This window comes from Nothobranchius furzeri, chromosome 16 (assembly GCF_043380555.1).
Source record: "Nothobranchius furzeri strain GRZ-AD chromosome 16, NfurGRZ-RIMD1, whole genome shotgun sequence".
Taxonomy (NCBI): domain Eukaryota; kingdom Metazoa; phylum Chordata; class Actinopteri; order Cyprinodontiformes; family Nothobranchiidae; genus Nothobranchius; species Nothobranchius furzeri.
The window spans coordinates 33,041,407-33,054,008 of NC_091756.1; the positions used below are offsets into that span (position 1 = coordinate 33,041,407).

General features: G+C 42.7%; 1 protein-coding gene across 2 annotated transcripts in view; it reads right to left on the reverse strand.

Moving 5' to 3' along the window:
- The window catches only part of ntn2 (netrin 2), a 64,286-nt gene that overhangs the window by 15,744 nt on the left and 35,940 nt on the right, over positions 1-12,602 (reverse strand). For both annotated transcript variants that reach the window (XM_015963367.3, XM_015963366.3), the window contains exon 3: positions 5,957-6,145. In XM_015963367.3, coding sequence (XP_015818853.1) covers positions 5,957-6,145 — 189 coding nt within the window. The remainder of the gene's footprint in view (positions 1-5,956; positions 6,146-12,602) is intronic.

The window sequence follows — 12,602 nt, forward strand, 5'->3', positions numbered from 1 at the left end:
CTTTGGCAAGACATTTATGACTTCTGCTGGTTCTAGATGATTTATTCAAGCCCACTTTGATCAAAATAAGTCTTTTTGGCATCAAAAATGGTTAAAAAGAAGATCATGGGCTGAGGCCCTTTGATAGAAATTTACAAGAAAGCAAAGAGGATGACAAAAAGAGGGGGAGAGGAAAAGTGACAGACGAAGGAGAAACAGGCCCAAACACAGACTCATGTGCTCATAAACAACAGTGAATACAACAAAACTCACCGACTTTGCCAAAAAAACATAAATGTGCTCTTTAGGCAATAAACACAGACTTACTGTTTCACTGCAACCCATTCAGACAGTGTCAAATAAAACCAAATTTAGGATTTTTACTGCCTCTTGTTTGTTCCTATGGAGTGTGACTCACTTTGAAGATATCTGCACATATCGGCAGACAAAATCTCAAAAAACTCTGCACAGTCTGCCTTTCCTCTCCAACTACTCACAAAACAAAAGCACCAATGTAAAGTGTCATTGTTGAAGTTTATCAAGAAAAGACACGAACAGCCAAAGCTACATTTTTTGGGAAAAACCCTGTAACCTGACAGTCACAGATATGACTCGCCAGAGAAAGGCAGCTGCAAACATGCCACATTTTCCTTCTAATACTTGACAAAACTGGAAGTTTTTTAGCTCCAACGACAAAACAGAAGACCATACCACCTGTTGGCAAGGGGAGTGTGGAAACGTTTGACCTCAAGGGTAATCATGTGTGTCTGGCGGTGAGGCACGGAGAGATTATCTGCAGCTCAGATCTCCAGAAACACTTTGCCTTTTCCGGAGAGGCTAATCAGTTCACGAGTGTCAAGGTGGTTGTGTTCTGTTTGAAGGTAGACATAAATCTGACGCTTCAGCATGTGTGCAAAATCCCAATCTTCTGACTCATGCAGGCCCAGATGGAAAACCTGAGCTCTGATGACAATAAAAATTTGTTCCTCACCTGAAGGTATTACGCATATGTGTGTCGTAAAGACAGCATCTGAAAGTAGAGGGCTTGTTTTGTGGTAGGTATCAACCACACATCCACCCTCATCCATCAGGCAGATATCAAGCTGATGCCAATGATTCAACAAGCCACAATTCCCATGAAGCATTGGGGATTTTCTGACATTTCTTCACTCATACTTGATGATTGCTGTGAAATCATTTAAAAAGTAAGTGAGAGGATTAAAATAATTAGGAAGAAATTTTTACTTTCCAAATACTCTGTCTTCTAGAGTATGAGTCCACAGCACATGTGGGATGTACTCTTGTCATTTGATCTGTTGGATACCCTGATGCTGACAGTCTATTGCGCCTGCCGAGGCATGTGGGCCATTGTTTCTACACCGATCACCGAACAGCATGGGGGTATCAACCAGGTCAGTGTAAACAAGATCTGAGTTATGTTAGACATTCTCACTTCCATTCTAAATAGACTCTGGCTGTTGAAGGCACCAGAGTTTACGGTCAATGTCCACACTGTTCAGTAAACACCCGAGAACCAGATATGCTTGGGTTGTTGTGAGGGGCAAGGTGGGGGAGGGATTGCCATTGGTGTCACACTCCAGCCCCAGCTCTAGTCCTCCGACTGTTTTATGTGTAGGGGCTCAGGCCAGTTAAGAGGCAGTAAAAACGTCCTCAGATGTTGATGACTTTTCAGGCCTGTGTGACTGCAAATGTGGAGCACTTGCTTAAGGTTTTGAAACCTTTCGACTGGACCTTATGGGAACTACCTGAGAACTATCGGTGTATGTTTGTGGTGAGGATGACTTTTTGGCTGCTATAACTGTGAGTCATCATTTTTTTAAAGAAAAAAATATAATTTTTTGAAGTGTCAGAAGGTCTTAAAGTGACAATTATTAGTTTTTACCATTAATCTCAGGAAATATCCATCAAAATGCTGTTGAAACTGAATTAAATGATACCCAGTTGGTGAAAAATATTGTGGCTTTGTAACATACAGCCATAAAATTTGATGTCGTCTGATATGTGCTTGTTATTTTACTGGCGGTAGAATGATCTGACAAAGTAATTGTTTGAAAATTGCGGATTCTTGACCCTAATGGCCATCCGTTGGTAAGGACAACCCAAACACAACATTAGCACTTGCTAGCAATGATTTACATATGCACTGCCGCCTACTGCCAAGGAAAATACACACTGTCACTTTAAATATATGTTATATTATAGGAGATTTTAAAATAGAAGCTGTTTAAAAGAAACAGCATGTGTTCCCAGGTTAAGAATAAGAATGTTCAAATCTTGAAAATAACAATACAACCGATCACAAACAATATTGCTTGGGTTGGGCAGTGGTAGTGATTTGGTATCCAGAAATAAAGACAACGTTTGCATGGGATTTTCAATTTTAAAGACTGCTGAGAATTTAATTCCTGTGATGTGATAAATAACATTTTATCAGTTTTTAACTATTCTGCAAACTCTTCTTCTGCTGCCATTCATTATCTTCTCAGTAGAGAAAATAGAAAACACACCATAGGCGAATGTAAGATACTGTATTAGCAAATATCTGCAAACAATGATGAGGTTTGGCCATTTTAATATTTGCTTATGTTGGTTAGTTTTGGTGGCTATCTTGAATAGGTTTGGAGTTAATCTTGGATCAGAACACCCTAGAAGGACCTTAAATTGTATTTTATTCATAACTTGTTTGAATGTTTTTTTTTTTGAAGAGCATCCACCTTTGGTACCTGTTCTTAATTCATTATCAGCACTTCCTGTTTTTGAGACAGAGGGTCTTGTGGAGATGATGCTGCCTGGATGATCTAACACTAGAACAGGAAATTCTCAGATTTATCACTACCTGATTCATCTGCCTTCCACTATGAGGACAAGGTGTGTGTCTTTACTTTTGACATGCTCCTCAGAGTGTTTTTAGACACATTTCTACTTTGAGATTTATTAGAAACAGGCACAGACCATTCATCCTCTAAGAGACTGGACCCCCCCCCCCTTCTCTCTCTCTCTCTCTCGCTCTCTCTCTCTCTCTTTCTCTCTCTCTCTCTCTCTCTCTCACAATAAAACCTAAAAAACCTAAAAGAGTGTGAAGATTAGGATACAATTTAATGAAAATGAAAGAAAAACAATAGAAGGTGTTAAACGTTCAAGGGTAAGTCATGGAGAAAAAAAAGCAGAAGTCCAGGGGGTAGTTGGGTTATGAAAAATCTGTGAAGATTTTGTGTGACGAGCTGACACACATGAGAGTGCCTTGAAGGTCGTGGAGCCCAGTCTGAACAGCAGAAACTTTTGGGATGTTCTCTTACATTTGACAGGGATAGAGCATTAGTCAAGCGAGAGTGTTAAAGTGTGTTGGACCATCTCTGAACAGATTGTAGCATCAAGCAAATATCCATCCATCCATCCATTGTCTGAACCCGCTTTGTCCACATAGGGTCATGAGGGGTGCTGGTGCCTATCTCCAGCGGTCAATGGGCAATCAGGCGGGGTACACCCTGGACATCGCAGGGCAACACAGAGACACACAGGACAAACAAACACACACACACACACACACACACACACACACACACACCTAAGGACAATTTAGACAGACCAATTAACCTAACAGTCATGTTTTTGGACTGTGGGAGGAAGCGGGAGGACCTGGAGAGAACCCACACATGCACAGGGAGAACATGCAAACTCCATGCAGAAAGATCCCAGGCCGGGAAGCGAACCCAGGACCTTCTTGCTGCAAGGCAACAGCTCTAACCACTGCGCCACTGCTCAGCCCTCAAGCAAACATGTCAGTATTAATTTTCCAGATATTAATAAAATGTGAGGACATGAATTTTATCTTATTCATGCATACAGTGCTATGAAAACGTATTGGTCCCCCTATAGATTTCCTTTGTTTTTGCTTTTTGTCCCACATACATGTTTCAGACCTTAGTCAAATTATTATAGGGTGAGAAACTGATGGTCAGATATTTTCCAATAGGATATTTTGGCTGAGGGCATGCATGGTTACAGAACGCCATCCTGGTCTCGAAGCAGCAAAGCAGCCCCAGACCATTAATCTGCCACCACCATGCTTGGCTTTACAGCAGATGTAACAGGACACGTAACTTCCAGAAGGTTACCCATTTTTCTTGTCAGTCCACAGAATATATTTTCAAGAGTTGTGATGATTGTCAAAATGTTTTTTGGTAAATCCAAGACAGGCAGACCTCTTCTCAAACCCCCAGAGAGTTGAGACAGTGTTTTCCGCCCCACTGTCGCTACATGCTTGATTATAATGGGGATTGCAGTAAAGACGCTGACACAAGTCAGTCAGTTGATGCAATCTGCTGGGTTTTGTTACATAAAAAAACTTTTAATTGGCATAATGAACTGAACTGAATGCACTGATAAGAAGGTTCAGTTGGAATGTTAATTTTGTGAAGTGTCTTGAGATGACTCTTGTTGTGGACTGGCGCTTTAGAAATAAACTCAGTTCAACTGAACAAACCGTAGTGTTAGGTTTGGTCAGCAGAGGTCATTGGCCTTCTTTTCTTGTTATTAAAACGTGATCTCAGATCTTAACCTTAACTGAAAAAGACCTGTAGAGTTTCAAGGTAATTTCTTTATTCTACAGATCTAAATCAGGTCTGAGTTTGCACTGAAAACAGAACTCAGCTTTCTTAACAATAAGGTTAGTCACAATTAATGATTTAACAAAGAGTCAGTTACATCTTCATTTTTAATAGCTCCATTCTCTTAATAAAGGACATTTTCATTTAAATAGTTTTTCTTTCAAAAACTGAGTTTTTTTTACTCGTGCTATTTTGTTTGTTAATAAAATTAGTTTTCCGATCTGACAATTGTGTGGTAATTAAAGCAAAAACAGAAGTCATCTATATGAGAGCAAACGATAGATGGTTCTTAAAGCTACGCCAAAGAGGCAATGGCCCCTGTTGAAATCTGATTGGCCCCCTGAAGTGCCCCTCTTCTTTCACTCATCTGCCTCTCGTGCAATGATCAGATTACAGGTGGATGTAATCCCTAGTCCTAACACGAGTGGCGCTAATGAGCAAAATAGGAATTTACAGCATGAAATCTTGAGTAATGATGTTGGACTGATACTTGGCTCCTTGTGGCCCCTTGGTGGCCCCATACTCAGAAAAATCCTAGCTACGCCACTGCAACAAATGCTTTTCACTGTACAATTCACTCTATGTCAATGCTTAGTAAACTTGCTGCTGACTTACTTTCTGCTAAGCGTTTGTCCAAACTAGATGTTGTTAATGTGGTGTGATACGCCACATCCAACCTCCAGGTGTTCACCTACTGCTTGTCGGGGTCAAAGACGCCAGAAACAGATTCTCACAGGAAAATTTTAGTAAAATACCTTAATGGCAGCTCGCACTATTGTGTATGATTGTGTGTGTGTGTGTGTGTGTGTGTGTGTGTGTGTGTTTCTTAACCTTTATTGGATTGATCAGGGTGAAAAACACCCCTAATGCTGCTCCTTATTTAAATGTCTCAGCAACAAATACAGGAGAGTGGTAGTTTTGCAGAGCCTCCAGTATAATATCTGACTGAATAAACATTCACTGCAAATGTGAAATAATAAAATACATTTTTTCCACGAGAGACGCCCTGGTGAAAAGATACTATTATGTGGTGTGTGGGGGGAAAAACATTTGATGGGATGGCCAGAAAAGCTTCAGGCATAGTATCAACTTAACTCGATGCTACAGAGGGCCAAATCAGACATGCTGTTAGTATATATTTTTTTATTGAAAGTTGCCATGACTGCACATGTTTTCTGTTATACTTGAGCGTCTTGTTCCTTTTACACTTTTTCAGAACTGACATGATTATAGCAGGATTAAACATCTCATTTGGCTTTTGTTTTCCAAGACGGCACACAAAATAAAAACTGAAAGCAGGTCATATTTGTAGCATTTTGAGGGAAATCTGATACAAACACACGATTTACCTTTGCAGGCTCGCCTGTGAGAGATCGGTCTGGCCATGTCTCTGTAAAAGCCCTCCTTGCAGTAATGACAGTGGCGTCCGGCCGTATTGTGACGGCAGTTCATGCAGACCCCTCCACTCTTCCTTCCTGACAGCTTGTACAGCTCCATGTTGAATCGACATCGACGGGCGTGCAGGTTGCAGTTGCATGCTGCAGACAAAACAAAGAAGCTTATTTAGTTGTTGAATTTTTGTTTCATGTGAAACATTTTTCCACTGCAGTAAAACACGCATTTCCCGCGACATATATCACAAGAGAGCAGGGGGAGACTTTTCCAGTAAAACTGTATAATGGTGAGCGGTTTATAATCGACACCGCGGCTGTGTGGTTGGCTGCCTCTCCACAGATCATCAATCAAAACTTCTATTTGCAGAACTCATTTTCTCTATTTCATTATTAATGAATCCAGCTTCTCTCATCCCATTAGATATTAATCTCCAGTAAGAGAGACATTCATTTCATGAATCACTGATGAGAAGACCTCTAAGATCTATTAAAAGTTAGACAAATTTAGATAAAGGAGTGGGCTCCAGCTAAACTAAATTAGGTGAGCTGAATATTTAAGACATGTGACTTATGGAGCTTCATGTTCTCCCCCACAGTTACACCAAAAACCCAAACGGTTTCTTGATGTCACCTTTGGCTTGAAAGTCAGTTCCTCTGCGTTCACCAGGTCCAATATTACTGTTTGGATTGTAACACCAGACCTTTCATTTTTGTGAGAAAGTGTTTGATTCTCTGAAGGTTATGTTAGAGACCAACCTGGACCCGTTTGGCATCGGCTTCAAAGATGATGAGTTATCCACAGAGGAATGACAAAAGGGAAAACAACAGCCAGGTCTACTTCTGAGCAGGGTCACCTGGTGATGTCTACCAAAGCTGCTGCTGATTAGTCAGAGAATGTTGGAGGAAGTAGATTTCAGTAACAGAATGTTCAAAAGGAACTATTCAAAATTGAATGAGGCAGACACAACAAAGGGCTAAGTAAAGACAGACCGCCAAAGAACCTGGAGGCTTGTTTTTTAAAGATCTCGTTGTGAATGTGTGTGAATGGATGAATGACTGATTGTGTTGTGAAGCGCCTTGAGGGGTTGAGGTACCCGGTCGGTAACAAGATGGCGCCTGTGCTTGTCTTAGTTGCGGTCACCAGCCACTTTTTCAAACTTTTCTCCACTAACCTCCTCTTTTCCACCTTGCTCCTGTCTGACCCTCTTCGGTAGTGTCCCTGTTACCATCTCCTACCTCCCTGTTTGTTTACATGAGCAACGCGCTGGCCCGGAGCCAAACGATGATTCCGAGCAGGACGCCTCCAGCCCTGTTTATCCAGTCCCGGGAAAACGTAGCAGGAAAAGAGCTAAATGAGCAGGAATCCAGGTGAGAATAAGACTTCTCTTAAAGTGTGGTTTATCTACTAAACGTCGGCGTGATCTTCTATCTTCTTGTCCTTTGTTTGGCGACCTGAGCGCCACTTCTGCTTTCCCGCCAGGCCGCGATGTGGCTCGTTTCTCCGTCCAAGTTTTTAAAGGTATGTTTATCCTCATACTTCAGTGGTTTCTGCTCCTGTTCCCTCTATGAGTGGTTTTTATAAACACCGTGGATCTAACCCTATTAATCTACATCCACTAACTCCAGCTGTTTCCGTAGTTTCTGATTCGTCCATCGCACGCAGCATGGCTCTATTACATACCTGCTCTGTTAACAATAAGTCCTTCCTGCTTAATGATTTAATTCTCTCTAAAAACCGGGATTTTCTGTTTCTGACTGAAGTTTAGCAGCAAACATCTGATTTTTCTGGTCTGATTGAACTCTGCCCGAGTGGTTCTTCTTTTCTTAGCCAGCCCTGGGGTTCTGGTCGTGGTGGAGGCCTAGCTGTTGTTTTCAGAGACCATCTTCCAGGTAGCTCTACAACCTCTGGTCACTTTGCTTCCTTTGAACTGCAGCTGATTAAAGTCGGGCGTAAGGACCCGTTCTACTGTGCTGTGGTCTATCGTCCACCTGGTCCAAACAGATCTTTCCTTCAAGAGTTTAATGACTTTCTATCCTCCACTGTGAAGCTGTCCAGACTGGTGATTGTTGGTGACTTTAACATCCACGTTGATGATCCCTCAGACCACTTTGCCATGAATTTCTCCAGCCTCATGGGCTCCTTCAGCTTTACCCAGCACATTTCTGGCCCCACACACACCAGGGGGCACACTCTAGACCTTGTTTTTACCCTGAGACTAAATGCTGACAGTGTTTGTCCTGAGGACGTTTATATTTCTGATCACCATTGCATTTTCTTTAACTTGTTAGTTTCTGCATCCCCACCTCTTGCTTGCCGTATGGTTAGTTCTCGTTTTCTTGAGAGCACAGCTAGCAAATTTTCTGCTGCTTTTGATCCACCCTGTTCTTCTGATAACGACCCAGACTCCTTAACTTCTCAGTTTAACGAGCACTGCCTCTCCATTCTGGACAATATCTGTCCTGTCAGAACCAGATCAGTTCCTGCAGTGAACCCTACTCACTGGTTTAATGACAGCCTGAAGCGCCAATGCAGAAAAAGTGAGCGCTTGTGGAAGAAAACGTATCTCCATGACCATCTGCTGCACCTAAATGATCTTCTGACATCCTTTAACTCTGCAGTCAGAGACGCTCGAGTTGCCTATTTCTCCAACCTGGTGTCCCAGAGCAAAGGGAACCCCAAGGTGCTGTTTAACACCATCAGCAGCATTGTCTCTCCTGCCTCTCCTACAGCCTCCACCCACTCTGTTGCAGACTGTGAGAACTTTCTGTCTTTTTTTGTGGACAAAATCAATAACGCTAGATCTAGCATCTCTCCTTCATCCTTATTGCTGCCTCTCCCGACTCCAACCCGGCCCGTGTTCCTAGATAGCTTTGCTCCGGTTTAACTTATGAAGCCCTCTGCATGCCCCTCGACATTTTACCCTCATCTTTGTTTAAAAGTGCTTTTCAGTCCATCGGTCCCAGCGTGCTCTCTATAATTAATGCTTCTCTGGTTTCTGGTCAGGTCCCTGCTTACTTTAAGAATGCTGTAATCCACCTGCTTCTTAAAAAAACGAGTCTTGACCCCTTCTCTCCACAGCAGCTTCAGACCCATCTCTAAACTTCCGTTCATCTCCAAGATCTTGGGAAAGGTTGTGGCTAAACAACTCACAGCTGCTCTTGATGAACACAAAGTCTATGATAGCTTTCAGTCAGGTTTTTGTAGAGCTCATTCTACTGAAACAGCTCTTCTTAGGGTCTCTAATGAACTTCTGACTCACAGTGATGCAGGGGACTGTTCTGTTCTGGTCCTGCTGGACCTGACAGCAGCCTTTGACACTGTTGACCATCAACTGCTACTGGAGAGGCTGAGAGACTGGGTAGGCCTATCAGGAACTGCTCTGGAGTGGTTCTCCTCTTATCTTTCCGAGCGCTCCTTCTTTGTGGCCATCTCCAAGTTTAGGTCCTCCACCCATGGTGTCCCACAAGGTTCTGTGCTGGGGCCTCTGCTCTTCCTCCTCTATCTGCTTCCTCTTCACCACATCCTGAGCTCCTTTAAAGAAATCTCCTACCATCTTTATGCAGATGACATCCAACTGTACATCTCCTTTAAGATGTCTAAGCTGCAGCTGTTACACATCTGCTTAGACTCTATCAAAACCTGGATGGCTGGGAACTTTCTTCAGCTGAATGAAGATAAGACTGAGATCCTCATCTGTGTCCCAGACAAGCTGGTTCCCAAAGTCAGAGACTCTCTTGGTCAGCTTGCTTCTCACACCAAACCCTCTGTCAGGAATCTTGGTGTGACCTTTGACCCAGCTCTCACCCTGGATTCTCATGTCAGTTCTCTTGTTCATTCTTCCTTCTTCCATCTCAGGAACATTGCTAAGCTGAGTCCCATTCCGTCTCGCTCTGAACTTGAGACTGTTCTCCACACCTTCATCTCCTCACACTTAGACTACTGTAACTCTCTTTTCACGTGTCTGAGCAGAACCTCCCTGAACCGTCTACAGGTGGTTCAGAATGCCTGTGCTCGGCTTCTGACCAAGTCCTCCAAACACACCCACATCACCCCGTTTCTCCTCCAGATTCATTGGCTTCCAGTCAACTTCCTGTTGCCTTTCTGTTTCTATCCTTAGTAAAGCCTATTTAAAGTCAGGCACGTCCTCGGGCAGCCAGGTGCTGTTGCAGAATTTAATTCAAATGCATTTTCACATCCACTAATAACATCTGCATATTAATTACCCTAAATTAACTTTATTTGGGTGACTGACTTTGACATTGAGCAGTGCACAAAGTTAATTTCAGAGCTCAAAAATTTTCTGCATCAACTAATGTTATTAGTGACATGTTATCATAAAAAAAGGTGAAAAATATCGATGTCGACCATGAAAATCAGCCCATAAAAATTGGCTGTACACATCATCTGTTAGCTGACCAGGTTTCATACATATCGATATCTGTATCTGCAATAGAAAAACAATATCAGTCCACCTCTAGTCCAGATTAAAATGGTTAAATTTGCATCATGGTCACACAGTCTTGAAGTAAATTGTGGGAACATTTGTTTTTGTCTTGTTTTTTTATTCATCCATCCATTTTCTGTACCCGTTTGACAGGGTGAGTGTCACTGTATCCCAATTGACCATGGGCCCTTGCTACCTGGCCAAGGGGATGTGCCTTTGGCTGACTGGTTAGCGCTGGGGATCGAATCCCACCCGGGCCCTTGTTTCTCCACCTTGCCACACCCACTTATCCACGCAGGGTTGCAGGGGGCTGGTGCCTATCTCCAGCTGCCTTTAGGCAAGCAGGCGGGGTACACCCTGGACAGGTTGTCAGTCCATCACAGGCAACACAGAGACACACAGGACAATCAAGCACACACACTCACACACATACTCACACCTAAGGACACTTTGAGACCAATTAACCTTACAGTCATGTTTTTGGACTGTGTGTGTGTGTGTGTGTGTGTGTGTGTGTGTGTGTGTGTGTGTGTGTGTGTGTGTGTGTGTGTGTGTGTGGGTGTGTGTGTGTGTGTGTGTGTGTGTGTGTGTGTGTGTGTTGGGGTGGGGGGTGGGGGGTGGGGGCTGGAGCAGCTCTGACCATGCAGGGCACTGATGAATAACCCACCACCAACATGTTGGTGTGTTTTGAAACAAAATGCTCTCTCTTTAATCTTTTATGGATGGTGAAGTTCTTGTGGTTTGAGATTATTTCCCACAAGATTCAGTCAGAATCGTAGCATATAGGTGTTGAAATATCATGTATGTGAAGGGTAGCATGCAGGTTTTTCTCTGAAAATCATTTCAAATTAAAAGAATGTTTTTATGTCAGTGGTCATACTTGTTGCGGCTGATTGGTGTAGTCTGTTTCCTGCGGGCAAGTTTGTGAGTACTTCCTACTTCTTTGAAATAAATGGTACTAACAACTATAATTCACAGAAGAGAAATCTGTAAAATGTAGTTTTGTTTTTTAAAGTGTACAATAAAAATATTCACAAGCATTTCCAAGTTCTGTCCTGTTCACATTTATGTAAGCATCTTCTTAAACGTCCACTCTGAACTGCAGGTGCGTAAGAGATTTGGTGCATAAAAACTTTTCCTTGGATTGATTTCATGTCCAACGTGTTCAAATGTAGCCTCACCCTGCAGGGGTCAGGTGGTGGGGCCAGCACTGAGTGGCTGAACTTAAAAGAGCAACAAGAAAAAAAGTGACAAAGTCCCCCTTCATGTTATAATCCAAGTAGTGAACAATATACACCACCATTCACACTTAAAAAAAGGCCTGGCACCTGGTCGGAAAAGAGGCCCACTTCACCCTATTGTAGACTCTGGAAAGAACAAAAAAAGCAGTGGTTGGGGGTAAGGGCCACATTCCCAGACTGTTTCGCCTATTCCGTCTGGTCATTACACCATCCAATTTGTACGGAATTTGCCATTAATGAAGCACTGTTTTATGTATAAATTCATATCAAGGCAGGCCTGTTTGTGCCTAGACATGGCTGGATTCCTTTGCTCCGAAGATCAAAAATAACCTTTGAACCAAGAGAATAGCACAAAGTGGACGTGTGGGCGCTTTGAAGACAGTATCGCCTTGTTGGAAACTAAATGAACCCTAAAATTCAAGCTCAAAGCCTTGGATCTTCGATGTGTTCCCAACCAGAGCGATCCACTTCAAGTAGACTAGCATGATGTTTTCTGAAAGTAATTAGACTAAAATTGAACACACGGTCTCTTATGAATTTCCAAAGTCAGGTTGGGGGACTGTGGTTACGATCAAGCGTCTCAAACACACACACAGCTGTGAGCAGTTGTGTCCATTAACACCTTGTAGGGGCAACATGAAAGCCACAGATCACATTTTCTCCCCAGCTGAAGAACTAGCCGCCTCCTCGTGGTATTTTCTGGGTTTACCGCTCTGCAACAAAATCCACCAGCAAAATCGGAACCAAGAACGGAAATGTCAAGTGTTAAGGATGCAAGGGGACCTTTAAATAGTTTAACACATGTCCCTGTGATGGCTTTGACACCAGTCAGATTCTTAATGACAGGTGAGGTATGAAAGAATTAGAAGCTTGCAAGACAATCAAATGAATATTTCAGGAAATCCTAGAATAAAA